Consider the following 27,313-nt stretch of genomic DNA (forward strand, 5'->3'; position numbering starts at 1 on the left):
ATTTGCTCTCCTGACTCCTCGAGTCCGGATCGCGGCTGTGAAGGGGCTCGGCTTCCCACAGAAATGGAAGCCTCTTCACTCCCCCGGGACAGCCCGTTCCGTTTGGGGGACCCTTAGGAAGGGTCTGTTCTCCTCCTGAAGTCCTCCTCTCAACTTTGCCTCGTAGGTGCTGCCTCTCTCCCCATTTCCATCCCCAAAGTGTTCTCAGCCCTCTTCCGTCATCGTCCCCTCTGTCAGTGTTTGCGCCTGTTCCGTGCCAGGCCCCGAGTTCGAGATAGAGTCACTGATGGTCCCCTGGCGGCTGGGTTTGAGCGGAAGGGGCAGGTGGGAGCGGAAACAGTTCCCTCCCAGCGTGATAGATGCTGACCCGTGTGTGCAGGCAGAGTGCTGTGGGAGCAGGAGGGTGGACAGCTGACCCTGGGGAGCCTTAGGTTGAGGCTGGCTTCGTGGAGGAGGTGGTGCCTGAGCTCAGCTTGCAGAAAAATAGGGGTTCAGGTGGAGGCGGGGGAGGATATTCCTGGAAGAGATGTGGGGAGGAAGGGCAGCCCTGCAGGCGAGGGTGGAGCCCTGAGAAAGCCAGGCTTGTTTCCGTAGGGCTGAAACTTTGAGAGATGACACTGAGGCCTGTAAAAGCACCCCACATACATCAGCCCCTTTAAACCTTACGTCAACTCTGCGAAGTCGGTTACTGTAATTCTCGTTTTATGTCTAAGGAGGCTGAGACAGAGGTTAGGTCATGTGCCCCAGGTAACACAGGTGGAGCCAGGATTTGAGTTCAGGCAGGCTGATCCCAGAGTTTGCACTCAGCCGTTGTGCTACCCAAGCGGAGAGGATTTGTTTTAGAGGTTTTCGATCGCGATGGTTAAGAGCATTTGTGTCGACGTCAGTGGGATCCCAGCTCCGTGATTTATGGCTGGATGACGTTGCAGCCTTAGGTACCTCATCTGTAAAATGAGATCATTCTCACAGCACACCAGTGAGGTGGGAACACAATGATCTCTAAGTCAAGCGCTCAGCACGGTTCAGAGTACAGAGTAAGCACCCATGGGAAGATAGGCGGGGGCCAGATTGGGAAGGGCCTCGTGGAGAAGATTGTATTACATTCCTGTGCAGAGGATGGGCCTCGGCGCAGTTAAACAGGTCAGGGAGGTAAATAGATTTTCATCTTAGGGGGATCTGTTGGATGTTGCTGCTGGGATTGGCTGGGGAGAACCCAGAGATAAGGAAGTTAGGAAGCTCAGTTTACTCCAGAGACGGCCAGTGATGTGGGCTTGAACCAAAGCTGTGGCGGCGAGGATGAGGCAGGGGTGGATTCTGGGTACAAATGGGAGGGGCCTGGTGGGACTCAGTGACACACAGGACGCAGGACAGAAGGTGAAGATGAGCGAAGGTTCTGTCTTGGGAAGCTGGGAGGAGGGCACAGATCGCGCTGGGGCTATGGGGGGGGCAGGTTTGGAGTTTCCCTGGTCACCCTTTGTGCCTGTGCAGAGATCTCCATCTGTTCTTCCTGCACGGTTGGAAGTAAAAACTGGTAAAATACAAATACTGAAGTCTCAACATTGGGTGTCTCCCAGGTCCTGGCAGGAAAATGTCTCTCTGAAAGAACTCCAGAGCCGAGGCGTCTGCTTGCTGAAGCTGCAGGTATCCAGCCAGCGGACCGGGCTGTACGGACGGTTGCTGGTCACCTTTGAGCCCAGGAGATGCATGTCTGCAGCTGTGCTTCCCAGTAACAGCTTTATTTCCGGTCTGTGCATTTTTGACATAGGTGGACTTTGAGTATTGCTGTCTTCAGATGTGGGTTGTAAAGACCAGGTCACATACGACCAGTTGGGGAATAAAGCATTGTAATGGAAAGCTCTCACTTAGAACTTCAGCAGTTACGAGGCTTTTTGGTAGTTTAGAGCAGCACTGCCCAGACTGGCAGCCACTAGCCACGTGGGTTATTGAACGCTCGAAATAGGGCTAGTGATCGCTGCTGGTGTAAAATACGCATGAGATTTAGTGCAAAAAATTTAGAATATCAAGAGTAATTTCTTTGAAAACTGATTATATCTTGAAATGATAATATTTTTCATGTATTGGGTTAAGTAAAACGTGATTAAATTTACCTGTTTCTTTTGGTTTTTTAATATGGCTGCTAGAAAATGTAAAATTACACATGACTCTCACATGTCTCTTGAGTAGCCCTGGTCCAGATGGTTCAACGTGTGTAGTTGTGTATTCCCAGACCTTCCTCGTGCCGAGGATACTTTGGCTAAACTTGTGGCAGCTCTGCTGGAAAGGAGGGGCAGTTAGAAGAAGCTTCTTAAGCTCACACCTGGGATTCGTGTTTTTGATCAGAGCTGGAAGCTGGGAGAGAGCAACACTGCCGAGCACTGCATTTCCATTAGAAAAGTCTCTCTGCCTTGTTTTGGTGGTGACAGAGTTTGTTGGTTTCACATTTGGATTTTCTAGACGCTTGCCCCACAGCTGTTGGAATACGGGCTGGGTTTGGAGACAGGTAGGAGGAGGGGAAGCTGCTGGTTTGGAGTCAGATCTTACACTTTGCTGTTAAGTGGCCGAGGGTCAGTCACGTGTCCTCTGAAGAACAGAACCAAGGGGATTATAGTTGAGCTTTCGGCCTCGCCATCAGGATGAGTGGGTGGGACTGAATGTGCAGGGCGTTCGTAAACTCTGAAAACCAAAGGAATAGTATGTGTTCAGTTAGTAAGTGTTGCGGAGTGAATGGCCTGAGAGGTTGATGAATAGCTGATAAACAGGAAGTCAGCTGTTTACGTGAAAGAGTATGGAGCTGAAAATCTGATGTGTTGCTTCGGCTTCCGATCAAACGTAGGTGGGGTTGTTAGTTTTTCGTCTCCTGAAGAGCAGTTTTAAGGCTCTGTAGCTGAGAGGTGTGAATTCTGCAATGTGGGACCCTACTCAGGGCAGCCGGTGGGGAAGTCACAGTCGGGACGGGGTCACCTGCACTCAGCCTCACGGAGGTCCCCGTGCACAGAACCAGACCTCGGGCCCAGGGGCACTGCTGCCACCTGCTCTTTGTCTTTAAAAGTTGGGGCGGGAGACAGAAAAGATTCAAGGTGCAGATGAAACTCATTGCCTAGAAGGAAAACAGCTAGGACTAAGAATACGCCTCATGCTTGGTTGACGTGTGACACGTACTCTGACTCGGAATAAATGGGGTGTGAGTATGTGGGAGGCCCTGGCTGCATCTCAGCGTGGATTCTTGTTTGGTCAGAACTGTCTGTGTTCAAGTGACAGAAACCCCGAGCCAGATGGGCTGGAACAGGAGGGGGGGCGCATGGTTTGTGATAGCTGGAAGGTGGCTGCACGGCTCAGAGGAGGTCACCTGGGCTTAGTTCCACTCCGTGTTTCGGCTCCGCCCTCTCCTGGGTTGGCTTCCTTCTCAGGCGCCAAGTGATAGCAGCTTCAGCCCTCACGTCCTCTCCAGTTTCTGGTCCAGCTGGGAAGGGTGAGGGCATCCTTCCAGCTGTCCACCCAAAAGTCTCACCACATCTCAGGGGCTCTGATTTGGTCCCTTGTCCATCCCCGAGCCAGTCACTGGCCAGGGGGCTCGTGAAGCCCTGATTGGCTCGGGTGTGGGTCGTGTGCTCCGTCCCGGCATGAGGGGAAGCCTCTCAGACTCGCCTGGTGATGGGTGAATCACCAAACAGCTGTCGCAGGAGTGGGGAGGCCCAGCTGAGTGGGCAACAAACCACCCTCTCCCTCCTTCATCAGTGTTCCCTTTCCACCTGGAACGTTCTCCCCCAGGTGAGCTCGTGGCCCCCACTGTTTCCAGGGCCCACCCTGCTTACGGGTCACCCCTCAGAGAGGCCCTTCCCACACTGCAATGGCACCCTCGTCCCTCTCCACCCTCTGCTGCTCTTCATCTTTTTTTTTTTAATACATTTATTTTATTTGTTTTGGGCTGCATTGGGTCTCTGTTGCTGCGCGCGGGCTTTCTCTAGCTGCGGCGAGCGGGGGCTGCTCTTCGTTGTGGCGCACGTGCTTCTCATTGCGGTGGCTTCTCTTGCTGCGGAGCGCTGGCTATAAGGCGCGCGGGCTTCAGCAGTTGTGACGCACGGGCTTCAGTAGTTGTGGCTCACGGACTCTAGAGCGCAGGCTCAGTAGTTGTGGCACACGGGCCCAGCTGCTCCGTGGCACGTGGGATCTTCCCGGACCAGGGCTCAAACCCATGTCCCCTGCATTGGCAGGTGGATTCTTAACCACTGCGTCACCAGGGAAGCCCCTGCACTTCATCTTAACTAAAGCCCTTGGCTCTGACCCCTGGTAGGTTTTCGTATTTGTTCCTCTCCTCCCTAACGTGAGCTCAGGGACCGTGTTTTATTCCTAATATAGACCAGCACCCAGAACAGTGCTGGGCACAGAGGAAGACTTTAAATATTTTATTGACTGTCATGTTTGTTTTAAACAGTTCATTGAGCTCCAGTAAATTTTCACATATGATGTTAGTTAAAAGTATTTTTTTTACTGATTTCATTTCTAATGAAAGTAACAGATACAACGTTTGAAATATGCTGGAATTCGTTATATGAAGTAACTCACGTTTAACGTTGTTCAGCGTTTATGTAACTGGTCTTTGCTTCTGTAGGTGACATAGTGGGTCTGTATGAGGAAGACAGTCAGCTGGCCACTGGGATCCTGACCCGGATCACCCAGCAGTTGGTCACTGTGGCCTTTGATGAGTCCCATGATTTCCAGTTGAGTTTGGACCGAGAGCATTCCTACAGGCTGTTAAAACTTGCCAACGACATCACTTATAAGCGACTGAAAAAGTAAGTGTGTGTGACTGGAAGTCACATGTGACGTTTTCCTTAAACACACCTCCCTCCTGCTGGGCAGAAGAGGGCAGGCACATCCGTCTGGGGTCGGTTGCGTGCCCCTCATGGGAGGTGGCGGGCAGCAGCGTCGCGTGGAGCCTCGGGCGCTGGGTTAATTGCTGGTTTTCACTAAGCTCCTAATTTTCATTTTCTCCTTTGGCAGAACTCTGATTACCCTAAAGAAGTATCATTCTGGCCCCGCCGCCTCGCTCACAGAGGTCCTCTTCGGCGGATCAGACCCCAGCCCTGCCAGTGAGATACGTAAGAGCTTGTGGTTTTCCTTTTCTGGTTGAAATCACCGTGGACAGGATCTCGAACAGTGAGACCCTGGGCCATTTTAGCAAGAGTTTGAGAATGTACAGTGAGAAGAAATCTACCTTAGTGTCTTTTTATAAGTTTCTTTGTGTGACTTGCTAGAACTAAGTCTCTTTCCTGTACACGGCGTCAAAGAAGTAGTTCATTCCATTTTTTAAAATGAAGTTCTTTCTAATATATCTAAATATTGAATATTTTTGTTTTGAAATGCGAGGTGTTTCTTCTAGCCCAGTGCCCCGTGAGAACAGAGGATGACGGATCATGCCTCATGCTCGATCGCATTTTTTTATAGTTTGAAAAGTCTCAGTTCTAAGTGCATTTGATTATTTTCTCAGTATCCTTTAAATTGAAGACAGTTTATTTCTAATTGTAAGAGTGCTGTGTATTAGTCATAGAACGTTTGGAAATAAAGAAGCATATAAACGAGGGAAAGAAATCACTCGAAAACCTGCCACTTACAGTGAGCCTCACTGATACGTATTCTTCTAGTTGTTTTTCCACCTCCACATAGAACAGTCTGACTTACATACAGACACACGCATGTGTCCATGCACACACACACACACACACACACACACACACCCGACTGTTCTCACGGTGGTCTGTGCGATTTCTCATCTCCTTCAGTGTCTTGGAGAAGCTCATTTTGAGAGGAGTTTATCACCTCACCAGGCAGCTGCCCGTCACTGAACCACCCTGTAGCTGTTGGACTTGGCCGGTTTTTACAGTATAGCTTCAGTCATTCTCACACAAGGGCCGCCCCACACCCTTTTCCCGTCACGCTGGTGCTCGTACCCTGGCGGTGTGTTGGCTCTTAGCTCAGGGCTGCTTTGTACCTTCTCAGATTCCAAAAGCACTCACATTTCAATAAGACTTTATTTCTGCCAACTGTTTACCGAGAGGCTACTATGAGCTGGGAAGGGAACTAGCCTTGTTTTTGCTGTGTTTCAAGGAACACGATGTGCCCTGCTTGTAGCCAGCGTCCAGGGGAGAAGGGAACACGCAGGAGCTCTGGGTCGGATGCTCCGTTGCCCTCTCCGAGTCTGTTTCCGTCTTAACCTCCGGGTCGGCGCCCTATGCCCGTGGGGGTCAGTGCGCTCTTCTCTGCTGCGGGCACCGCGGGGCGGAGGCTGCAGGCGCGAGGCTGGATGCAGCGGCACCTGCTCTCAGAGCACGGAGCTTACGAAGCAGGTCATTAGAATCGGCCATGGAAGATTCAGAACAGAAACGTGGTCCTGGATCTGCTCATAATTCTTGTTTGTTTTCATCGTTTTACGGGCGCTTAAAAAGGGCCACCATGGTAGAAATGAATCTGTTCCCAGAAACATTTACTTTACAAGAAGCTGTTATTCTGGAGCATGAGTTGGCAGACTTTTTCAATAAAGGGACAGATGGTAAACATTGTAGGCTGTGCCGGCCGGTGCGGCGGCGGGCTGCTGGGGACAGTGTCCCGGGACACCTGCCTCACCGAGCAGGCGGCCGGCTGGGCTTGGCCTGCGGGCCACAGTCTGCAGATTCCTGGTCCAGGAAAACAGCAGGTTGATTTTGTGTTGACTGGCCAACCCCTGGGGAGGGCCGGCTTTCTCCCCGTTACAGCCCGTATTTCTGTCGGCACACGCGGGGTCAGGGGCGGGGAGCGCTGGGTGACTGGGAGCTGGGTCCTCACTGTCGCTTGTTCCGCAGCCTCCCTTACTTTCTACAACGCCACTCTGGACGCCTCCCAGCAGGAAGCGGTCTGGTTCGCGCTGTCCCAGAAGGAACTCGCCATCATCCATGGGCCTCCTGGCACCGGGAAGACCACCACTGTGGTTGAAATCATTCTCCAAGCTGTGAAACAGGGCTCAAAGGTGGGCAGTGGGCACCGTGTCCCCGCCGTCACCCCTCACTCCGGTCTGCCACGCTCGCAGGTGCCCAGCAGGGCCCCAGCCTGGGCTCTGGGGGACTCGGTCGGCAATGTTCCTGAGTGTTTACTGACTGAGCACTGGGCTGGGCCCTTTTCAGTCTCTGACAGCGCTTGGGACTGTTGGTCTGGGGTGGTGAGGTCTGGGTTACTGTCGGCCAGGCCACAGTCTAGGAGCCGCGTCTGCTCAGCACCCACGCTCTGTGCTCAGACCCCTGCTGGGCATGCCGGGCGTGCAGGTGACCAGGGACTGTCTGTGCCGTTCAGGAGGAGACCGTGCAGCCAGTTCCCGGAGACAGAAGTGTTTTGGTTGATCAGGTGGTCTGGTGAGTTGTGCAGAGTGCAGGTTACCGTTTCCGAGATGTGGAATGTGATATCGTGTATTGTTGTTCACTTAGATTTTTAATGGTTGAGAAAGGATCTTTCATCCTCATCTGTACCAACACGAGTCATCGTGGATTCTGAGCACATGGAAAGCTTTTTAGAAAACCTTTCTGGGTTGTAAACGTTGGATAAGGATAAGAATTAGAGCAATATGGTCCACATTTGTAGGTTGACATTTCCTGGGTGCGTCTTACGAACGAGGCACGTTTCTCAGTCTATCCAGTGTTCGCCCCTTTAATCCTCACAGAAGCCCCAGGTGCGGGGACTCCATGATCTCGGGCCCCGTCCCTCCACAGTGGGTGGCAGAGCCAGGACTCAGACTCTGGCGACACTCTCCCCAGAGCCCCTGCTCCTGCAGGGAGATCCATGTTGGCTACAAGGCCACGTCCAATGGTCTCCTGCAAATGACTGTCTTGGCAAGATGTTTACCAAGAAAAGCTGGTGAAAGATGACTTACTGGCAGGGAGCAGATTTGATGGTTTAATTGGGTGCCTCTGTTTCAGGAAACAGTGAAACAGGAGACACCTGTGTTCATGCTTTGGTGCAAACCGCCTTTGGCCTCCTAGATGGGGTGGGGACTCTCCTCTCTGCCTCCCCTTCCCGCTCTACCCCCTCCTAAGAGCCAGACTGCGGTTCTGGAAGCAAGATTGAGCCTGTTCAGAAAGGTTTTTCCCCATTCCGCTTTGTCAGATGATAAAGTGACTTGATGGGTGATGAGACGGGTGTTCCAGCCCTGATTATCTCAGGGCACTTTGAGGCCTTTCCTTCCAGTTGCCGGGCATCCTTTCTGGTCCTTTGGAGCCTAACGGGTTCTTAAGACCCGAGATCTAGTATCCAGATGTTGTGTCAGTTTCTCATGCAGTAACTCATGTCCTGCAGACTGTCTGCATCCGTCCTTACAGCCGGACGTTTACACCGTAACGTTACTGGGTGCGCACGTTCCACCCTCCTCTCTTTAACTTTCGGACTTTCCATTTGCTTAATAGAAACTTAAGTGATTTCGTTAAAAAAGAAGTCACCCAGCCCGAGTTTACGCTGTGCTTCCCCAGGTTCTGTGCTGTGCCCCTTCTAACATCGCCGTGGACAACCTGGTCGAGCAGCTGGCCCAGTGGAAGCAGAGGCTCCTGCGCCTCGGGCACCCCGCACGGCTCCTGGAGTCTGTCCAGCAACATTCCCTGGACGCGGTCTTGGCGCGGGGTGATGGCACCCGGATTGTGGCTGACATCAGGAAGGACATGGACCAGGTCTTGGTGAGTAGCTCTCAGCCGGTGTCCGCTCTGCGTGTGGTTTCGTGATCTGCAGTCTGCCGGGAGTGCACTGCATCCTCTTGCTTTTCTCTGGCCTTTGCCGATTCACGTACTTACCTTGAACGTTGGGACTGCCCATTTTTGGTAGGGACCTGTGCTCAGCCCCGAACAGACTCACCTGTCTTCAAGATAGTTTCATGAAGAGGGGAGCAGTTGTCTTGCAGAAAATATTCCTCTTAAGGATTCCCTATGTCTGGCATGTTGGCTGGATAATATCGACCAGCAAAAAAAAAGCAGCCTGAAAATAAAAATTCAGAAAATATGCATCCTCCCTAAATTTCTAGTCCATTAATATAAAACATGGTGTAATCCTTGTGAAAGAGAACTAGGTAGGTGATAGGTTAATCTGAGATGGAGTTTTCTCGTGCAGGTCAGAACTTTCGAGCTCTTTGGTTCTCCAGTTTACACGTCCGCCCCCAGTTCCCTTAATCGCGTGTCCTGCCCTGTATTTGCTCACCGCCAGCCTGTCTCACTGCCTCACATTTCTCTCCTTGTGTCGGGGACTGGTGCAGAGACTCAGCCTTCCCCACGGACCTGTGGAATAGTGGGAACCCCAGGGGCAGAGACCAGGACACACGCATGTTACTCAAGGTTAAAGGCGCTGTAGGAATTTGCAGTGATGTGATTCGCGCCGTCACACATGTGGATGATTTCATTTTCCTTTTTCAATAAATTATTTAATAAATTTATTTATTTTTGGCTGTGTTGGGTTTTTGTTGCTGTGCGCGGGCTTTCTCTAGTTGTGGCGAGCGGGGGCTGCTCTTCGTTGCGGTGCGTGGGCTTCTCATTGTGGTGGCTTCTCTTGTTGCAGAGCATGGGCTCTAGGTGTGCGGGCTTCAGTAGTTGTGGCTCGTGGGCTCAGTAGTTGTGGCACGCGGGCTCAGTAGTTGTGGCACGTGGGCTCTAGAGTGTAGGCTCAGTAGTTGTGGCGCACAGGCTTAGTTGCTCCGCAGCACGTGGGATCTTCCTGGACCAGGACTCGAACCCGTGTCCCCAGCGTTGGCAGGCGGATTCTTAACCACTGTGCCGGTTAACCACTGCTTCCTCCCTCTCCCTGTGGAGGTGACAGTGGCTCTAAGGCCAGTCAGGATGTCACCTGTGTGGATCTGTTGCTCCTTCAAGAAAGACTTTTGACTTTTTAGCGCCTTTGAAGGGACTTACATAAGTGGACCAATTGATGATAAGTAAAAGCATTTGGTGAATTAAAAGGAGCTAAAATAAGTGCAAAGTCGAGCCAGAATTATGATGTTTTCTTTGCTTTTCTTTACAGGCAAAAAGCAAAGAGACCCGGAATAAAAGAGAGAAAAGTAATTTTCGAAATGAAATCAAGGTGTTAAGGAAGGAGCTGAAGGAGAGGGAGGAAGCAGCCATGCTGGAGAGCCTGGTGGCGGCCAACGTGGTCCTCGCAACAAACACAGGTGAGGGGACGGGCCTCCACCCCGTGTGGCTTCGAAGAGGGCTGGGAGTGTGCCCTCTTCCTTGGTTTTCTGGAAGAGTTTGGTAGAATTGTCTTTAAAATTGGGTAGAACACACCAATTCCAGCCCTTCTGGGCCTGCAGTTTTCTCTGTAGGGAGGTTTTTTCTTTTTTTTTTTGCCCACACTGCATGCTGGTGGGATTTTAGTTCCCCAACCAGGGACTGAACCTGGACCATGGCAGTGGAAGTGCCGAGTCTTAACCACTGAACTGCCAGGGAAGGGGACTCCCTGTAGGGAGGTTTTTAACTGCAAATTCAACTTCTTTAATTGATATAGGATATTCAGGGTGTCTCTTCGTGAGTGAGCTTGTGTCTTTCAAGGAATTTGCCCATTTAATCTAAGTTGTGCAGTCCCTAGACATTAAGTTGTTCATAATAACCCCTTATTTAAAAAAGGTCTGTAGCGTCAGTAACAAAGTCACCTCTTTTGTTCCTGATGTTGGTAATTTGTATCCTCTCTTTTTTCCCTGATCTTCTGGCAGGAGGGTTATTAATCTATTGATCACCTCAGAGCACTGGCTTTTGGTGTCACCAGTTTTCTATGTTATTTTTCTGTTTCCTGTTTCACTGATCTTGGCATTGGTTCCTATTATTTCCCTCTTCCTGCTCACTTGGGTCTAGTTTGCTCTTCAGTTTCTGTTTTCTTCAGCTGGAAGCGGAGGTCAATGATTTGTATTGATTTGAGACCCGTTGTGTTCTATACTATAGGCATTTAGTGTTATAAATGTTTCCCCAAGTACTGTTTTCACGGCATCCCATAAATTCAGATGTATTGGTTTTCATTTTCATTCATTGTGAAATATTGTCTCATTTCCCTTTTAATTTCTGTTTTTGACCCATGATGATTTAGAAGTGTGTCATTTTCTTTCCAAATATTTGGAGGTTTTCCAGATAGCTTCCTGTCATTGATTTCTAATTTAATTCCATGTGGACAGAGGACGTAGTATGTACGACTTGAATCATTTCATTGAGACTTATCTTATGGTCCAGAACGTGGTCTCTGTGAATGTTCCACGTACACTGGAAAAGAATGGGCTGTCTGGTTTTGTCAGTGTTTCATGATGGTTGATGACTGTCGTTCAAGTCTGTATCTTCCTGATTTTCTGTCTGTGTGTCCTGTCTCTGAGCGAGGGGTGTTGAAATCATCTGTCACTATGCATTCGTTTATTTCTCCTTGGAGTTCTGTCAGTGTTTTCCCTGTGGCCTTTGTAGCTCTTTTACTTGGGGCGTAAATGTCATGTTTTCTTTATTAACCAATTTATCATTATGAAATGACCTTCTGTATCCCTAGTATGTTCTTTTTTTGAAGTCTACTTTGGTATGAAGATAGCCACTTCAGCTGGAGACCACACTTAGCTGCTTTAGGCCTTTCTAATGTGGCCGCTTGGTTCTTAAAAGCCAGCAAGTGAGAGAGTCTTGTAGCAAGATGGGTTACAGTCTTCTGTAATGTTACCATGACGTGACACCCCATCATCTTTGCTATATTCCTTTGGCCAGAAGCAAGGCACGGGTCTGGCCCACGCTTAAGGGGAGGGTATTCCACGGAGTGTGAATACCGGGAGGCCAGGGTCAAGGAGGGGGTTGCCTTAGGGTCTGTCTGACACAACCTCTCATGGGGGCTACTCTAAAGAATGGAGTCTGGGTTCTGATTGACTTTGTAATTATTATTTCACCCAGTTGCCTTTTAAATCAGATAGGACAAAACCAGAATTACAAAAATGCTCTCATACTGTCTTTTGTACTTACCTATGTAGTTGCCTCTGTTGGTGCTCTTTGCTTCTTGGTGTGGATTTGAGTTACTGTCTAGGGTTCTTCATGTCACCCTGAAGGACTCCCTTTAGTATTTCTTGAAGGGCAGGTCTCAGCTTTTCTCTACCTGGGATTATCTTTTTTCTCCTCTGTTTTCGAGTGACTCTGTTTTTAGAGATAGAGTTCTCGGTTGGCAGCCTTTTCCTTTTAGTTGTTTGACTGTGTCACCCCCTGCCTCTCGGCCTCTCTGGTTTCTGCTGAGAACACAGGGTTAGTCTTACTGAGGATCCCTTGTATGTGACAGGTTGCTTCTCTCCTGCTGTTCCTTCTTTGTCTCTCGGCAGCTTGACTGTGGTAAAAGTCTCGGTGTGCTCCCTTCGGGTTAACCACGTGGATTTGTTGAGTCCCCTGGACGTGTACATTGTTTTCCATCAGATTTGGGACGTTTTCAGCCATTATTTTTTCCAATATTCTCTTGGCCCCTTTCTTGCTCTCCTTTCCTTCTAGGGCTCCTATTATGCACACGTTGGTGTACTTGATGGTCTTCAAGGTGCTGGTCATGGGATTCATTCTTTGTTCTTTCTGTTCCTCAGACTGGGTAGTTCAGTTGGCCTGTTTCCTGATTCTTCTGCCTGTTCAGATCTGCTGTTTAGCCCTTCCAGTGAATAACACTTATTGTACTTTTCAACTGCAGACTTTTTTTTTTTTTAATAATTTCTGTGTCTTTATCGATAGTCTCTATTTGGCGGGACGTCATTCTCAGACGTCCCTCACCCTCACCTCCTGTGGGCGCAGAGCCCCAAGGTGAGCCAGAGGTGAGTGCGTAGGGCCTCCTCTGGTCTTTCCCGAGTGTGCACATAGCCCTTACACGAGTGTGGCTTCTAGGTTCTCGGCCACGTGTCGGAGCTTTCAGAGCCCACGGACATCTCACTCCCCAGGTTTTCCTTCAAAGCTTCTGGTCATCCTGCTTTGCGCCAGCTGTTATCCTCAGCCTCCGAGAGCACTCGTGTGCAACAGTGGCCTCTGGTTGTTTCCCACTGACACCCCCTGGGGAGGGGCTGTTTGCACAGGGCGAGCTCCAAGTCAGGTCAAATAAAGACAGTCTTGCGAGTGGGACCTTCCGGGGAACCAGCAGCAAGTCTGACAGTGACAGTTCTCTGGGGGCAGGGCTTCGAAGGAGTTCTGTCCCCAGTGGGGCAGGCCGCTGCTCTTCATTGTGAATGCAGGCCATTGGTTTCAGGGCCAGCACAGAACTGGGAGCGGCGCCTGTGCCCAGGAATGCCACAGAGCCCGCTCTGCTTGCCCAGAGTTAGTCAGTTTTCGGAGCAGACACTCCTGGATTGCTGTAAGCTTTTGATTGATTTCTGGAGTTCTGAAAGAGTCGGTTCTGCCAGTTCTGCCAGTGTTCTCGTTGCTTTGGTGGTGGAGGGAGTTTTCAGAGGCCCTTATCCAGCCGATTCTGCTCACGTTCTTCTCTGACTGGCTTCAGTGCAGCACCCGCTGGAAATCACAGCTGCCCCTCCGTGCAAGGTCAGCATGTGGCCTTTTAGGTCCCTCCTGGTTAGACTGGGGAACTGGAATGAGATTCCTAGAAGCGCTTCCCTCTGCAACGTGAAATCACAGCCATAATCCAGGCACAGCTCTTAGCTATCCAAAGCCCCGTCCAAATTCTGCCTTCTCTGCAGACAGACTCGCTAACCGTCTCTGAAAAGTCGGGCTCAGGAAAGTTATCGAGATGTAGGTCTTAATCATAAGATAATATACATCGTAGCGTCATTAATCTAGGGGAAAAGGGCAAGAACTCACATTTGTAGCGTATGTTAAAGCCTCTCATCTTGTGGCAGGCACTTGATACGTATTATTTAACACGTGTGCTACATTTTTATATATGTATTTGGGCAACCAGTATGTGTTATTTGACACATCCGTGCTCAATTAGTATGTGGTGTGTGTAACAGTCTGTTTGTAGGTGAGGCGCTGGGGTCGGGTGGCTTGCCCAAGGCCTCACCGCTGTTTGTGAGCGTGGGCGCGGGCCCCGGGTCTCGCCCACACTGGACCTCATCCCACTGTACGGCTCTGTGTTCCATGGAGGAGGCACTGGTGCGGTGGTTCTGTGTTGCTGGTACGTAGGGGTTTTTCCCTGGGTGAACGCCCAGCAGTTCATTTTCTGTGTGTTCAGGAAGACACCTAAGAAGAGAATTAAGTAAATACTAAATTCAGAAAACAATACAGAAATTACATTTAGAATTAAGACAGCCTTCCAAGGATTTGGGGTCCCAGCCCCAAAGCGGTGATTGATTTTGGTGAATGAAACGTTGGAGTGGCCGTGACCAGGGGCGCACTGCTTCACACTTACACGTGGAGTGGGCTGGAACCGTGAGCTCCGGAACGTCCTTCCCAGGTTTTATTCCAAGGTGCAATCATATTACACGAGCCTTAATACAAGACTAGATGATGAAACAGTGGCTTGTTGGTGGCTCTTTTGGGGTGACTGCAGCTAGGATGACACAGCCGGTGCATCCTGTAAAGGCTTACGGTTCTGATTTCGACCAGGTGCCTCTTCGGACGGCCCCTTGAAGCTGCTGCCAGACGGCCACTTCGACATGGTGGTCATTGACGAGTGTGCCCAGGCCCTGGAGGCCAGCTGCTGGATCCCCCTGCTGAAGGCCAGGAAATGCGTCCTGGCCGGAGACCACAGACAGCTGCCCCCCACCATCTTCTCTCACAAGTAAGGCCCCTCCGCCCCTCAGCTGCCACCCCTGTGTCTATCCCTCGAAGCCCAGCCCAGAAGCCCCGGGCTCAGCCGGAGGTCCTGGAGGTGCTGGGAAGCCTGGCCGATGTGCTGACTTAAGGATGTGCGGTGGGCAGGTGGCTCCCTGGGCATCTGAGCCCCCACTTTGGTGGAGGGAAAAGCCTGGGGTCCCCCTGATCGGAGGCGCGGTTTCAGTTACACCGCACAGAGGAAGTAGGGTCTCAAGCTGTATGACTCACAGATCCCAGAAGAGGGGACGCAGCCAGCAGGGGAGGGGCAGCCGTCCAGCCCAGGTCACTAGAGAGCGGCTAGCAAACCTGTCATTTATGAGTTGGTTGGCGCCAAGGCCACTGGCTTTTCCCAGGCTTCACTCTCGGGGGTGGCTGTAAAAGGTGCCCCGGGCGAAGCAGAGCGGGAGCGGGAGCCCTGAGCTCAGGTCCTTCTCTGGGCGTGCGGGCTCCGGCGTGAGCTGGGTGGTCACACTGTGAGGCCGCCCGGGCAGCAGCTCCGAGAGCAGTGGTGTTTCTCATCCCGCCGGGGTGCCGTCCTCCGTGGGCTCCCGTACTTGCTCGTTCAGACGGCAGCTCGGTCAGACGTGTGCTCCCTGAGGTCGGGGGTCGAGTGGTGTCCATCCTTGTGGCCCCAGAACCGGGCGTGTGCTCGGTCCCTGCCTGTCGAGTTGACGTCCTCTAATGGGGCGCAGGCGGGGGTGCGTGCTCGCGCAGGGGTCCCGGGAGAGTGTGACTGGCTCTGGCTCATTGGCCCTCATCTGCAGGCACGTCCTTCTGCTGAGGACACGAGGGGTGGCTAAGGGGACTGCACTCCTGCCACTGTAGGGACGCAGCAGTCAGTCCCTGGTGGTGTGACTGCTTCCTGGGTGCGGCCTGCTGCCGCCACCGGGCCTCTTCACCCTGTCCGCAGACCCCCAGGGCTCCGGCCACGCTGGCCCCTCCGTCCCTCCTCCACGGGTGTCGGGTCCCGACCGCCCTTCATTCACTTCTCTGTCATCCCCGTTGACGGCTCGCTCGCCTGGCTTTGTCAGCACTCGGCACTCCTGGCGATGGTGTGTCAGTCCATCGTTTACTTCCCAGCGGCAGTGTGAGGCCTGTGAGGCCTGGGGACGAGGCCTGGCACTTGGCGTCCCTGAGCTAACTGGCCTCTTCCGGGCCAGCTCCCACGCCCAGGTCCAGGGGTGGCTCCCAGAGGCTGAGGCCCCCGCGAGATCAGGAGACGAGCAGACCTCTCCCTGCTGCTGCTGTTGGAGACGAGGGTCTCCTCCAGTCCGTGCGAGGGAGGCCGTCGGTGGAGCTCGCAGGAGGGGAGTGGCGACCCTGGAGCTGAGGGGTGTGCAGGTCAGGGTCCCCCAGGAAGGGGCGTCCGGCCGGGGGCTTCAGAGTGAGGGCGCAGAGCATGGGGTGAATAGAGTGGGAGACGGGGGAACGTGGTTTGGAAGATCGTCCTGGTGGGAGCGGGCGTGCGCGTGGGGAGGGGCTCGGACGCTCTCCAGAAGCGGGGCCTCGGGGGCGTCGATTCAGCAGCTGGTTCCGGAGGAGGCCCGGGGGGTCCTGGGAAGCGGGTCTCTGGGTGGACGGTGTGGGCTCGGGGAGGGGGCACTGTCTGGTGTCTGTGGAGAAAGCAGGGTGATTTGGGGGGAAGTCTGTCTGTGGGGTCGTGCTGGGTGGTTCTGGGTTTGTGGTTGGGGCTGGGAGTCACCTCACCCCTCCTGTCCTTGGCGCTGCTTTTGGTCGGTACCTTTATTAAACAGCATTAACTGCAGAGGCCTGGTCAGTTACGGAGGGAGGACGGACGCCTGGGTTACACTGGGCACTTTCCCTCCGTGGTGAGAGGAGGCTCTGGAGCCCGGCCGCCTGGCCTGGTCCTGGCTCTGCGGCTCGCTGGCTGGGCGGCCTCGGGCTGGTCTCACTCTCCTCGTGTGGAACAAGGGAAGCGTACCCGTAACCGGCTCAGGTTGTGTGAGGATGAGGAGTTAATCGGTGTAAAGTGCCCAGAGCAGTGCCTGGTGCGTGGGAAGCACCCAGCAACCGTCAGCTACTGCTGTTGTTAGTAGTGGACTCCTTACGGCCGGAGTGTGTTGGAATTTTCAAAAACTTGTCTGTGTTAGTTCCCTTCAGCTGCTGTAACAAATTACCACGAACTCAAGCAACGGGGCTTTATTATCTTACAGTTCTGGAGGTCCAAAATCAGTCTCTGCGGCTTGAGATCAAGGTGTGGGCGGGGCTGGTTCCTTCTGGAGGCTCCGGGGGGAGAATCCGGGCGTTTGCCTCTCCCAGCTTCTGGAGCCACCTGCCTGCCTTACCTGTGACCCCTCCTCCGTCTTCAGAGCCGGCTCTGCAGCATCTTCAGGGCTCTCTTGTCACGTCGCCTTCTCTGATGCTGACCCTTCTGCCTCCCTCTTGGGAGGCCCTTGCGATGACATGGGCCCTCCCGGATGACCCGGGATCATCTCCCATCTCTGCTCCTCCCCTTTGTCACTGAGGTCACATGCTTGCAGGTCCCAGGATTAGGATGTGGGCACCTCTGAGGGGCCGCACCCTTAGTTCTAGGTCAGAAGTGGGGCGTGGGTTGCGTGCTGAGGTTTGAGGACTGCTTTCCTCCCCGGCCCCTGGTTTAGGCTGGACTCAGGACTCAGGCCCTCCTTCCTTGTCCTCTCCTTGGGGCAGGGCCGCACTGGCGGGGCTGTCACTGAGCCTGATGGAGCGCCTGGCGGAAGGGCATGGCGCCAGGTCGGTACGCATGCTGAGCGTGCAGTACCGCATGCACCAGGCCATCGCGCGCTGGGCCTCGGAGGCCCTGTACCATGGACAGCTCACGACCCACCCTTCCGTGGCCGGGCACCTCCTGCGGTGAGTGACTCGGCTACACCCCCGTCCCCTGTGTCACCGGAACCACGTTCCACAAAGATCTGAGAGTGAAAGTCGCCTCTGAGACTGGATTTCTGCATCTTGCCCTGGAGAGCTGGGTTGGGCTCCTGCAGTCTGAGGTCCCTTGCTCTCTGCACCGCCCGTTGTCCTGTCGGGGGAGAGGGGCGGCTGGGGGAGAAGGGCAGCGGGGCTTCTGTTCCTGGGACCCCAGCGCCGCTCTGTCGCCGGGGCCTCGTGCATTCAGTCTCACCTGTGTGCAGGGATCTCCCGGGAGTGGCTGCCACGGAGGAGACGGGCGTCCCCCTGCTGCTGCTGGACACGGCCGGCTGCGGGCTGTTTGAGCTGGAGGACGAGGATGAGCAGTCTAAAGGGAACCCTGGTGAGCCTGCCTGCAGAGGCCCAAAACGGCCCTGGGCTGCTCCTTAAAGATCGAAGCCCCTCTCAGCCGCCCGCGTCAGAGAGGGGCGGAGCCCACGTCAGAGAGGGGCGGAGCGAGTGGCGCTCCCTGGGGCGGCGGTCCTGTGCCAGATGCCCTGGGAGATCGAGTTCTCGACGGGTGGGCGTCCCCGAGTCAAGGGAGCGGGTGGGCCCAGGCCGCGTCCTGTGTCCTTGTTCAGAACCGAGTGGCCTGGCGCGGCCTTGGGACGCGACCCTGGCTCACTCACAGGGCTGCCAGTCAATGGGTCGCACGGCCGTTCTTCCACTAAGAGGAGGCTCCCGTCAGCTGTGGGTTCTGTGCGCTGTTTGCTGGGCCTGGTGGCCCCTCTGCCCCAGGTTGTTGGCTTGCAGGAGTCAGGCCCAGTGTGAGACCAGCCTGTCGTCACAGACGGAAAAGTGCTTAAAAAACGCGTTGGTGACAGGCGTCCAAGGTGCGCCCCGCCTCGTGCTGAAGAGTCGTCCGTTTCCCTCCAGGTGAAGTGCGCCTTGTCAGTCTGCACGTCCAGGCGCTGGTGGACGCCGGTGTCCAGGCCGGCGACATCGCCATCATCACGCCGTACAACCTGCAGGTGTGGGGCTCCGCTGTCTCCTGTGTGTCGGGGCGACTTGCCGCCCCAGAGGGGCCAGAGGATGAAAGCCCCAGGGTGGAACTGACCACATCCTGACTGGATCCAGGGCTCAAATGACCTCAGCAACGGCCTCCGTCCACCTGTCCGTGTTTCCCCCCTGCCATGCCATCCCCTGCCCCATCCTGGGCTCTCGCTGGTTTGCTGTGTCGGCTGCGTTTTCAGGCCTGCCCTCGGGGGCCAGGCAGCCTCAGCACGAAGTCGTCCTTCCAAGGTGGTCCCGGGGGCGCTGCCTGTCTCTTTATGGCATTTCCCACGGGAGTCTCAGCTTTGAGTCTTATCGGTCCGGCTCAGGTTGTCCCGTCCCTGAGCCGCTGGGTTGAGGGGTCTTCGCCCCTCCCGGGGTCGGCCTTCCGGCTCGTGGGACACCACGGGGCTGGCGCGGCCCCGGAGGCTGCCTGAAGGAAGGTCGGGGGCGCGGCTGTCGCCTGGAGAAGGCGGTGGGTCGGGACCAGCAGACACAACCGACGTCTGCTGCCTTCTCTTGGGCTTTTCTGCCGTTTCCCCTCTCAGTGCCCCTGTGCTCCGTGAAGCAAAGCCTGCCTGCTTTGGTAGGAAAAACGTACCTGCTTCAAAGCATTCTGAGGCCCGCTGATCAGTTGCTATCCTGGTTTGGAGGCGTCACACGTGGGGATGTCTGAGCCAAGCGAGATGGTGGCATGCATGTCAGCGCTGGGGTGTGGGTCACAGCTGCCACGTTTGTGTGCTATCTTGGTCTGTCGTGCGCACGCCCGTGGGAAGAGCGGTGCTCGGAAGCCTTCTCCCCGAGGCTCCTGCGGGGCCTCCCTGGGGCCTGGCAGCTCTGCAGGGCCAGGCCTCCGCCGGGCTGAGCGGCAGCGCGTCCAGGCCGGCCCGACCTGGGCTGTGATATGTGGCCTCGCTTGGTGTTTCAGGTGGACCTGCTCAGACAGAGCCTCACGCACAGACACCCGGAGCTCGAGATTAAGTCTGTCGACGGCTTCCAGGGCCGAGAGAAGGAGGCTGTGATCCTGTCCTTCGTCAGATCCAACAGGAAAGGTGCAGAGCCGGGACTTCCCTGGTGGTCCAGTGGTTAGGCCTCGGCGCTTTCACTGCCCAGGGCCCAGGGTCGATCCCTGCTCGGGGAACTAGGGTCCCGCAAGCCGAGTGGGGTGGCTGGGGACACCGGGACGCTGCTGCAGAGGGGGCCCCAAGAGCCCAGAGCTTGTCTCCTGGCCTCCAGGCCAGTTTAGCCTCAGGGCATGGCTTCTGCGGCCAGGGCGCGTGGATGTGCCATCTGGTAAGAAAACTGTACCCAGAAACAGTTGTTAGTTAACGGGCTCTGTGAGTCGTTTCCAGTACGAGGTTGGCAACAGATAAGAGGAGGGGATAAGCTGAGGCGGGGGAAGAACACACTGGAATGTCCCTGGCGCTTTCCCTTGTGTGTCGACCGCAGCTGCAGCCCTGGGCTGTGTCCTGGGTCTGGTCTTAGGGAGAGGACTTTGTACCGACTTGGGAATGAGCGGCAGTCTGGTAGCTGCCAAAACTCCAGGTGGGACCGTGGGACCGTCCTAGACGGTGGCTGGGGGCTGAGGGGTGGGTGCTGAGTGACGGGGCCCCTGGCTGTGGGGGTGGACGGAGCCGCGTGGTCCTTCTCGGGTGACGGTCGCTGATGGGGGGAGGCCTGCCTTCCTAGCCCTTAGTCCCTGCTCCCTGCGCCCCCTCCCGGTTCGTGTGCAGGTGAGGTTGGCTTCCTCGCCGAGAACCGGCGCGTCAATGTGGCCGTCACCCGCGCCCGGCGGCACGTGGCCGTGGTCTGCGATTCCCACACCGTCAGCAGCCACGCCTTCCTGAAGACGCTGGTGGACTACTTCACAGAGCACGGGGAGGTGCGCACAGCCTTTGAGTATCTCGACGACATCGTCCCTGAAAACTACTCCCGTGAGGGTGCCCAGGGCCCTGGCCAGGCCGGCGCGAAGACCCGCGGCTCTGCCGCGACGGCCAGGAGGGCTCCCGGGAGCAGGCAGCCCACGGGGGCCGCACTGGGTCGGAAGAAGCCGGGCACGGCGCCTTTGTCCTCCGAGGCCCAGCCTCAGCCCAGCCTGAACGGAGGTGGCCGGGAGGGGGCCAGGAGCAGAGGTGGCGCAGAGCAATTCGGGGCTGTGATAACGGAGTTCATAGCGAGTGAGAAGACGCAGCTGGAGTTCCCTGCCTCGCTGGATTCGCAAGACAGGATGTGGGTCCATCAGATCGCGGAAGAGTACGGGCTGAGGCACGAAAGTGCCGGGGAGGGGAAGGAACGGTTCATCACCGTGAGCAAGAGGGTCCCAGCGGCCCCTGCGGCTCCAGCAACCCCGGCAGGGCCTGGCAGCAAAGCCCCTCTGTGTCCAGAGCCCCCCAGCCCTGCGCAGACAGAGCCCGCCATCGGGGAGCAGAGCAGCCAGGGCCAGCCGGACCTGAAGGTGCTGCACCTGGACAGACTGCAGAGGGCGGGGAGCCAGCTGGAGCAGCGGGCCACGGGCTCCGGGCCGCGGAAGTTACCAGAAAAGAAAAAGAAGAAAGAAGCAGAAGGTAAGCTGGTCGGCTCGCGAGAACACAGGCGTGGTGTCCCCTCTACTGGGGAGTTTGCCCCACTGCAGACCCACCTGCCACCCTCGAAAGAATCAGGACCCCTTCCCGGTGGTGCCCCTGCCCTAATCCTGCATTTTCTGCCCAGTTTCAGTTGGTGTGGTCTGAGTTCCCTGAGGGCCGTGCTAGTCACAGTGTCCTTTGTGTGCCCGGGGCCTCGCCTAGGGCCCGGCAGGTAGGGAGCCCTCAGAGCTTCTACTGCAGGTGAAGGGCCTGGAGTAGCAGCCGGGGTGGGCCTGGGGCCCCTGGGAACGGAGGGGCAGCTGCAGCGCCCTGCTGCGGCAACGGTGCTCCTTCCACGGACTCGCGGGGTCCCAGGCAGGGCCGCGCACTCCGCTGTCGCATCCCGGGCTGTGCTGGCCCTCTGCTGGGGCGCCCGGGGCCTGTTTACTCTGCACCCCCGTCTCGTACTGAGATTGAAGGTCCAGGGTCTGGATTTTCTGTAGACGCCTAGGTGAGCTCTGTTACAGCCGCTCCCCTCTTGGCAAGACCGCGAAGGCGGTCCCGTTCCCCGTGTCCTTGATGCCTGTGCGCAAAGCTGCAAAAGCATGATTCTCAGCTTTCAGGGCAGCTCCCTGCGCCTGAGGGTCCGTCTGGACTCACTCCATGGCATTTAGTGAGCGACCTCCGTGTGCCAAGCCTTGCGCTAGTGAGCGAGACGGACGCCACCTCCGCCCTGTGGGAGCTGACACTCTGATGGGGGAAGGAGATGCTTCACTCCTGTTTAAACCCCACTGAGAACATGTAACTGCCATGGAGGACGGGGGCCAGGAAGGCATGACTGGAGGAACTGGGCTTCCTTCCAGAGGAAGGTGTGGGGCATGGCCACTTGAGGACCGAGCGCCCTGGGGAGACATCACCCCATTTCACGGCTGCTGGCACTGCTCGGGGTTTGAAACGCTTCTTCAAGTAGCCAGAATTATGGTGTAATTACAGAATTACGACCATATTATAATTGTGTCTCTCTTCCTCTTCTGAGCGTTTTCCTACAACTTTAAAAGATTTTCACACACGTGGTTACGAACGTTAAGGTTTCATTAGCCCTGGCCGGTGAACGTGCAGGGGTTCATCTGACCATCACCCTGGAGGCGTGGTAGTTTGGGGTTTTTATACTTAACGAGGTAAGGAACATTCTCACATGAACTTTGTGCAGGCCTGCTCCCTGCACGGCCAGCCCTTTCTGGAGACTCATGCCTTCACTGCCTGGTGTGAGTGGTCGTCGGTTCAGGGAGGGACCCAGCTCGATGGTGCGTCTGCTCACGCGCTGCGGCCCCGAAAGCAGGAGGCCGGGCGCGGCTGCCCGATGGGGCAGATGTGGGCCCAGCGGGAGAGCTCCGGTCCGACTTCTTTCTCCTTGCCTGTTCGGGTGACACCTTTCTCCCCTTAGGACCCATGGCCATAGACCTGCCCGCCGGGGAGGACTTTGACGCCCTGGTCTCGGCCGCCATCAAGGCTGACAACACTTGCGGCCTCGCCAAGTGCACAGCCAGCGTCGTAACCCTGGGCCAGCTCTGTCAGCACTGCAGCCGCCGTTACTGCCTCAGCCACCACCTGCCCGAGGTACGTGGACCCTCGGGCTCGGGCAGTGGGGAGGGCGGCAGGGCTTTGTCTCCAGGACGCAGATCCTGGGTGTATGCACCCCATATAGACTGGGCCTCTGTGTGTGTGTGTGCCCCACATACAGACTGTGGACCTGTGCGTGTGTGTGTAACCTGCATACAAACTGTGGGCCTGTGCGTGTGTCACCCACGTACAGACTGTGGGCCTGTGCGTGTGGGTGTGTCACCCACATACAAACTGTGGGCCTGTGTGTGTGTGTCACCCACGTACAGACTGTGGGCCTGTGCGTGTGGGTGTGTCACCCACATACAAACTGTGGCCTGTGCGTGTGTCACCCACGTACAGACTGTGGGCCTGTGCGTGTGGGTGTAACCTGCATACAAACTGTGGGCCTGTGTGCGTGTGCGTGTCACCCCCATACAAACTGTGGGCCTGTGTGTGTGTCACCCACGTACAGACTGTGGGCCTGTGTGTGTGGGTGTGTCACCCACATACAAACTGTGGGCCTGTGTGTGTGTGTCACCCACGTACAGACTGTGGGCCTGTGCGTGTGGGTGTGTCACCCACATACAAACTGTGGCCTGTGCGTGTGTCACCCACGTACAGACTGTGGGCCTGTGCGTGTGGGTGTAACCTGCATACAAACTGTGGGCCTGTGTGCGTGTGCGTGTCACCCCCATACAAACTGTGGGCCTGTGTGTGTGTCACCCACGTACAGACTGTGGGCCTGTGTGTGTGGGTGTGTCACCCACATACAAACTGTGGGCCTGTGTGTGTGTCACCCACGTACAGACTGTGGGCCTGTGCGTGTGGGTGTGTCACCCACATACAAACTGTGGGCCTGTGCGTGTGTCACCCACGTACAGACTGTGGGCCTGTGCGTGTGCGTGTCACCCACATACAAACTGTGGGCCTGTGCGTGTGTCACCCACGTACAGACTGTGGGCCTGTGCGTGTGGGTGTGTCACCCACATACAAACTGTGGCCTGTGCGTGTGTCACCCACATACAGACTGGGGGCCTGTGCGTGTGTGTGTGTGTGACCCACTTTCAAACTGGGCCTATGCATGTGTGTGTGTCACCCACATACAGACTGGGCCTGTGCGTGTGTGTGTGACCCACGTAAAACTGTGGGCCTGTGCGTGTGTCACCGCCAAGCAGATTGACATCACCCTGCCAGGGAGGTCTGCTCGGAGGAGGGTCTGGGCAGGGCTGCAGGAAGGGTTTTGGGCTCTAGCTGCCAGCCCTGTGAGGGTGTGGATCCTGCCCGCCCCCGACCCCCGGGAGCCCCTCCGAGGTCGGTGCTGGGGCTTCCTGACCCCCGAGCTCTGCGATGGCGGAACTGGGGGCCTCTTCCTCCGCCCCAGCACAGCACTGCCTCTTGTGTCCCCCAGACCCACGGCTGTGGGGAGAGGGCTCGCGCCCATGCGCGGCAGAGGATCAGCCGGGAAGGGGTCCCCTACGCCGGCAGCGGGACCAAGGACAGGTCCCTGGACCCTGCCAAGAGGGCCCAGCTGCAGAGGAGGCTGGACAAGAAGCTGGACCAGCTGACCGGCCAGCGGAGGGGCAAGAGGAAGGAGAAGGGGAAGTGAGGCCGGGAACCCCACCACGTGCGCCGCCTCTGCGTCTGAAGCTGTGGCTGCCGGTGAGCGGGGCTGCCCCCGGCGTCTTTCTGTCCCTGGCGGCAGCTCCTGGCGACAGTGCTACAGGCAGACCCATGCCGTCTCCCCGGTGACGGGTGAGGTGGCTGCGGGAGCACGGGGCGGTGAGCTGCTCTGACGTGGTGGGTCGCGGTGGAGAGGCCGCGGGGCACAGCTAGGGCCAGTGGCCGCTTCTCAGGGCTGTTGTAGGGAAGGCCCTGGACTGCTGCGTCCCCTTCCTCACTCCCGGCCCAGGCCATTCCCCGAGATCCCGCCCTCGGAATCACGGGCTGCTGCTTCCGGCGTCGGGAAGGTTCTGTTCCCTCGGACCCCTGCCTGGGCCTCAAACTCCATAAAAGTGATGTCCCTGCCGTCCAGGGCTGGCCAGTGTTCAGCCCGTCAGGTGAGAGGGCGCCCAGGTGGCGTCTCGGAGCTGGCACGTCTCCTGCGTGCCCCCGTGCACGACTCGCCCCTCGCTGGGGCTGTGAGTCCACCGAGGCCGTCGTCTGTGCCCTCGTGGCTGCGGGGGCCCAGCCTGACCTGACAGCCCTGACCATTCTGCTGCTGTGCAGGCCCTAGCTCAGGCCTGGGTGTGGTTTACGAAGGCCTGCCCGTCCTCGGCGCTGTTCCCGGTGATGGTCTCGGGAAAGAGCCGCCCCAGAGCGCCGGCGCTGCTGACCCCTGCAGACCCAGAGCCCCCGGAGGTGTCCTCCCGGGTCCCTCGTTGAAGAGAACCCCAGGTGGATGTATTCTTCTATCCTCAGAGTTTTTTGTGTTTCTAAGGGATATAAGTGATTTAAAAACCAAATAAAAATATGTGCACGTGGTCCACAGCATGTGTGTTATGTGTCTCCGATGGTCCTTCTTCCCCTCTTTGCTCAAAGCGTCACTTTCCGAAGTGGTTGAGAACCGGTGAGCACAGGACACTCGGGGCCTTAGGCAGGAGGTGGGCGCCGGCCACGCGGGCAGCTCTTGTCCTGGGGACAGACGACAAGGGGGAGAAAACATATCTGTTCTGCTTGATTTTCTACCAACTGGAACGAAAGTTTCAGGTTGGCAGGTGTAGCACTGTGAACTGGAGGGGAAAACACAGGGTCCGGCTCGAAGGAAGGACAGCACTGAGGACGGCGCTTTGCCTAGAGCTGCCGCTGGAGAAGAGGCCAGGCCTGCACGGGGCCTCCGGGCATCGGTCTGGCTCCTTCTCTGTCGCCAACTGCACCCTCCCGCCCCCATCGTCATTCCCATCCCCGGGGCCCTCAGAGCCACTGGTGTTCGGGTGTCTGGGTTTTTGGCCTCAGTCTCCCTCAGGAGCCCCCCCCCAGTTGCCATTTATCCAGCGTCTTGATGGAGCCTGTCCTTCCCGCCAGGCCCACACGCTTGACCACCCTGCGTTTGCCAGTGCTGGGCCCCGCCCCCCCGCCTGGCGGCCCTCCCCGTGCCCCCTCTCGTGGAGACGCCCCACCCCTGCCCAGGCCCGACACCCACTCTGCACCACGGCCCCTCCTCCTGCCCTTTCCGTGGGTGCCTTCCTCACTGGCTCCCATGAAGTGGCTGTAGGACTGAATTTTTCAGGAAGAGGAAGGAGTGGGGACCCGGGTGCATTGTGTCTTTAAGTGCCACACACTGTCTGGTGATGATTCATGTCATCACGGAGGGCACTGCCTTGTGTAGAGCCGCAGCTCCCGCTGCCCTTGAGGGCCCAGGCTGGTGGGAAACGTGGACGTGGCTACAAGGTCACAAGGTGTCTGCGTTTGAAGCATCGTTTCATGGTTGCTGAGCGGTACGGTGGCAGCTTTTCTGCCTCCTGAGGGTGCTAATCTCCCTGCCTCTGTGGTAACAAGCCCCAATCCCCTTGCCACAGGGAGGCTCTGGGTCCTCAGCTGGATCAGAGAACATACCCTAACAGCCACAGGAGGGCCAGGTTCAGGGATGGGCCAGAATCCTAACAGGGCCCATCAGGGATCTACCCTGGGGTCCGCAGACAGATGCTAAAAGAAAGGTGTTGGTTCTTCTTCCACCGGGGATGACCCACAGCCACCCCTCCTGCCATCTAGAGGAAGCCTGTCTGTAGGAGAGAAGGAGGCCAGCACAGAAGCAGCACCTAAACGGGGTGTGGGGGAATAACCTGATCACATCGAGCACCTGGGTCCAGCCGCACCTGATCCCCAGCCCATTCTCAGTGTCCCGGACTAATAAATCCCCTTTTCTAGCCTTGGGTCTCCGTCCGCCTTGGGTTTCCGTCGCTAGCAGCTAAAAGGATCTTCGCTGACCCAGTTGTGCTCACGTCTGTGTATCTTATTGGGTCTATCCAGTCCCGGCACAGAGGCGGTGCCAAGTCAGGGTACCGGAAAGGGCAGGCCCTGTACCTTCGTCCCCTGGGCCATTCCGCCAGGAAGAGCTCGAAGTAGAGGAGGGAAGTTGGCGCGGGGGTGGCGAGAGACCTTCCGAGTTGGGGGGCCCTGCGAGTGGATGCCAGCTCTACCGAACGTGGCTTCTTCTGTCACAGGGACGGGAATGGGCCGCCTCTCCGGCTATGCCGAGAAGTCTGCAGCATGGCAGTGGGCAACAGGCAGTGGGCAGTGTGTGTTGGCAAGGCCTGGGCTGGGCTACTGGGCTCTTGGCAGTACCCCGTGTGGTTTGCTGTGGTTGCCTCACACCCCTGCCCCGCATGGAGCCTTCACCCCTCCACCACTGCCCTCCACTCAAGCCGGCTTTGACCCATGGTTAAAATGTCATGAGTTGATGGTTACAACACCAAAGTTTTCCGTTTCTCATCCCAGAGAGACTTTGTTAGGAAAATATTTGTAGCTGGTTGCTCAAAAATATGTCCTAGAGTTCAGCCTGGGCAGGGTAGCCCCAAG

The 27,313-nt window shown here is 56.2% G+C and overlaps 1 protein-coding gene across 1 annotated transcript in view; it reads left to right on the forward strand.

Moving 5' to 3' along the window:
- Positions 1-27,313, forward strand: part of IGHMBP2 (immunoglobulin mu DNA binding protein 2) — a 31,902-nt gene that overhangs the window by 211 nt on the left and 4,378 nt on the right. The window contains exons 2-19 of the mRNA XM_065882478.1: positions 1,575-1,744; positions 4,610-4,793; positions 5,002-5,099; positions 6,837-7,000; positions 8,487-8,687; positions 10,015-10,162; positions 14,523-14,697; positions 17,403-17,585; positions 17,864-17,982; positions 18,516-18,610; positions 19,561-19,684; positions 20,366-21,196; positions 22,641-22,813; positions 24,207-24,400; positions 24,708-24,855; positions 25,025-25,156; positions 25,852-25,969; positions 26,845-27,010. Coding sequence (XP_065738550.1) covers positions 1,575-1,744; positions 4,610-4,793; positions 5,002-5,099; positions 6,837-7,000; positions 8,487-8,687; positions 10,015-10,162; positions 14,523-14,697; positions 17,403-17,585; positions 17,864-17,982; positions 18,516-18,610; positions 19,561-19,684; positions 20,366-21,196; positions 22,641-22,813; positions 24,207-24,400; positions 24,708-24,855; positions 25,025-25,156; positions 25,852-25,969; positions 26,845-27,010 — 3,423 coding nt within the window. The remainder of the gene's footprint in view (positions 1-1,574; positions 1,745-4,609; positions 4,794-5,001; positions 5,100-6,836; positions 7,001-8,486; positions 8,688-10,014; positions 10,163-14,522; positions 14,698-17,402; positions 17,586-17,863; positions 17,983-18,515; positions 18,611-19,560; positions 19,685-20,365; positions 21,197-22,640; positions 22,814-24,206; positions 24,401-24,707; positions 24,856-25,024; positions 25,157-25,851; positions 25,970-26,844; positions 27,011-27,313) is intronic.

Source organism: Phocoena phocoena, chromosome 8, assembly GCF_963924675.1.
Source record: "Phocoena phocoena chromosome 8, mPhoPho1.1, whole genome shotgun sequence".
NCBI classification, from domain to species: domain Eukaryota; kingdom Metazoa; phylum Chordata; class Mammalia; order Artiodactyla; family Phocoenidae; genus Phocoena; species Phocoena phocoena.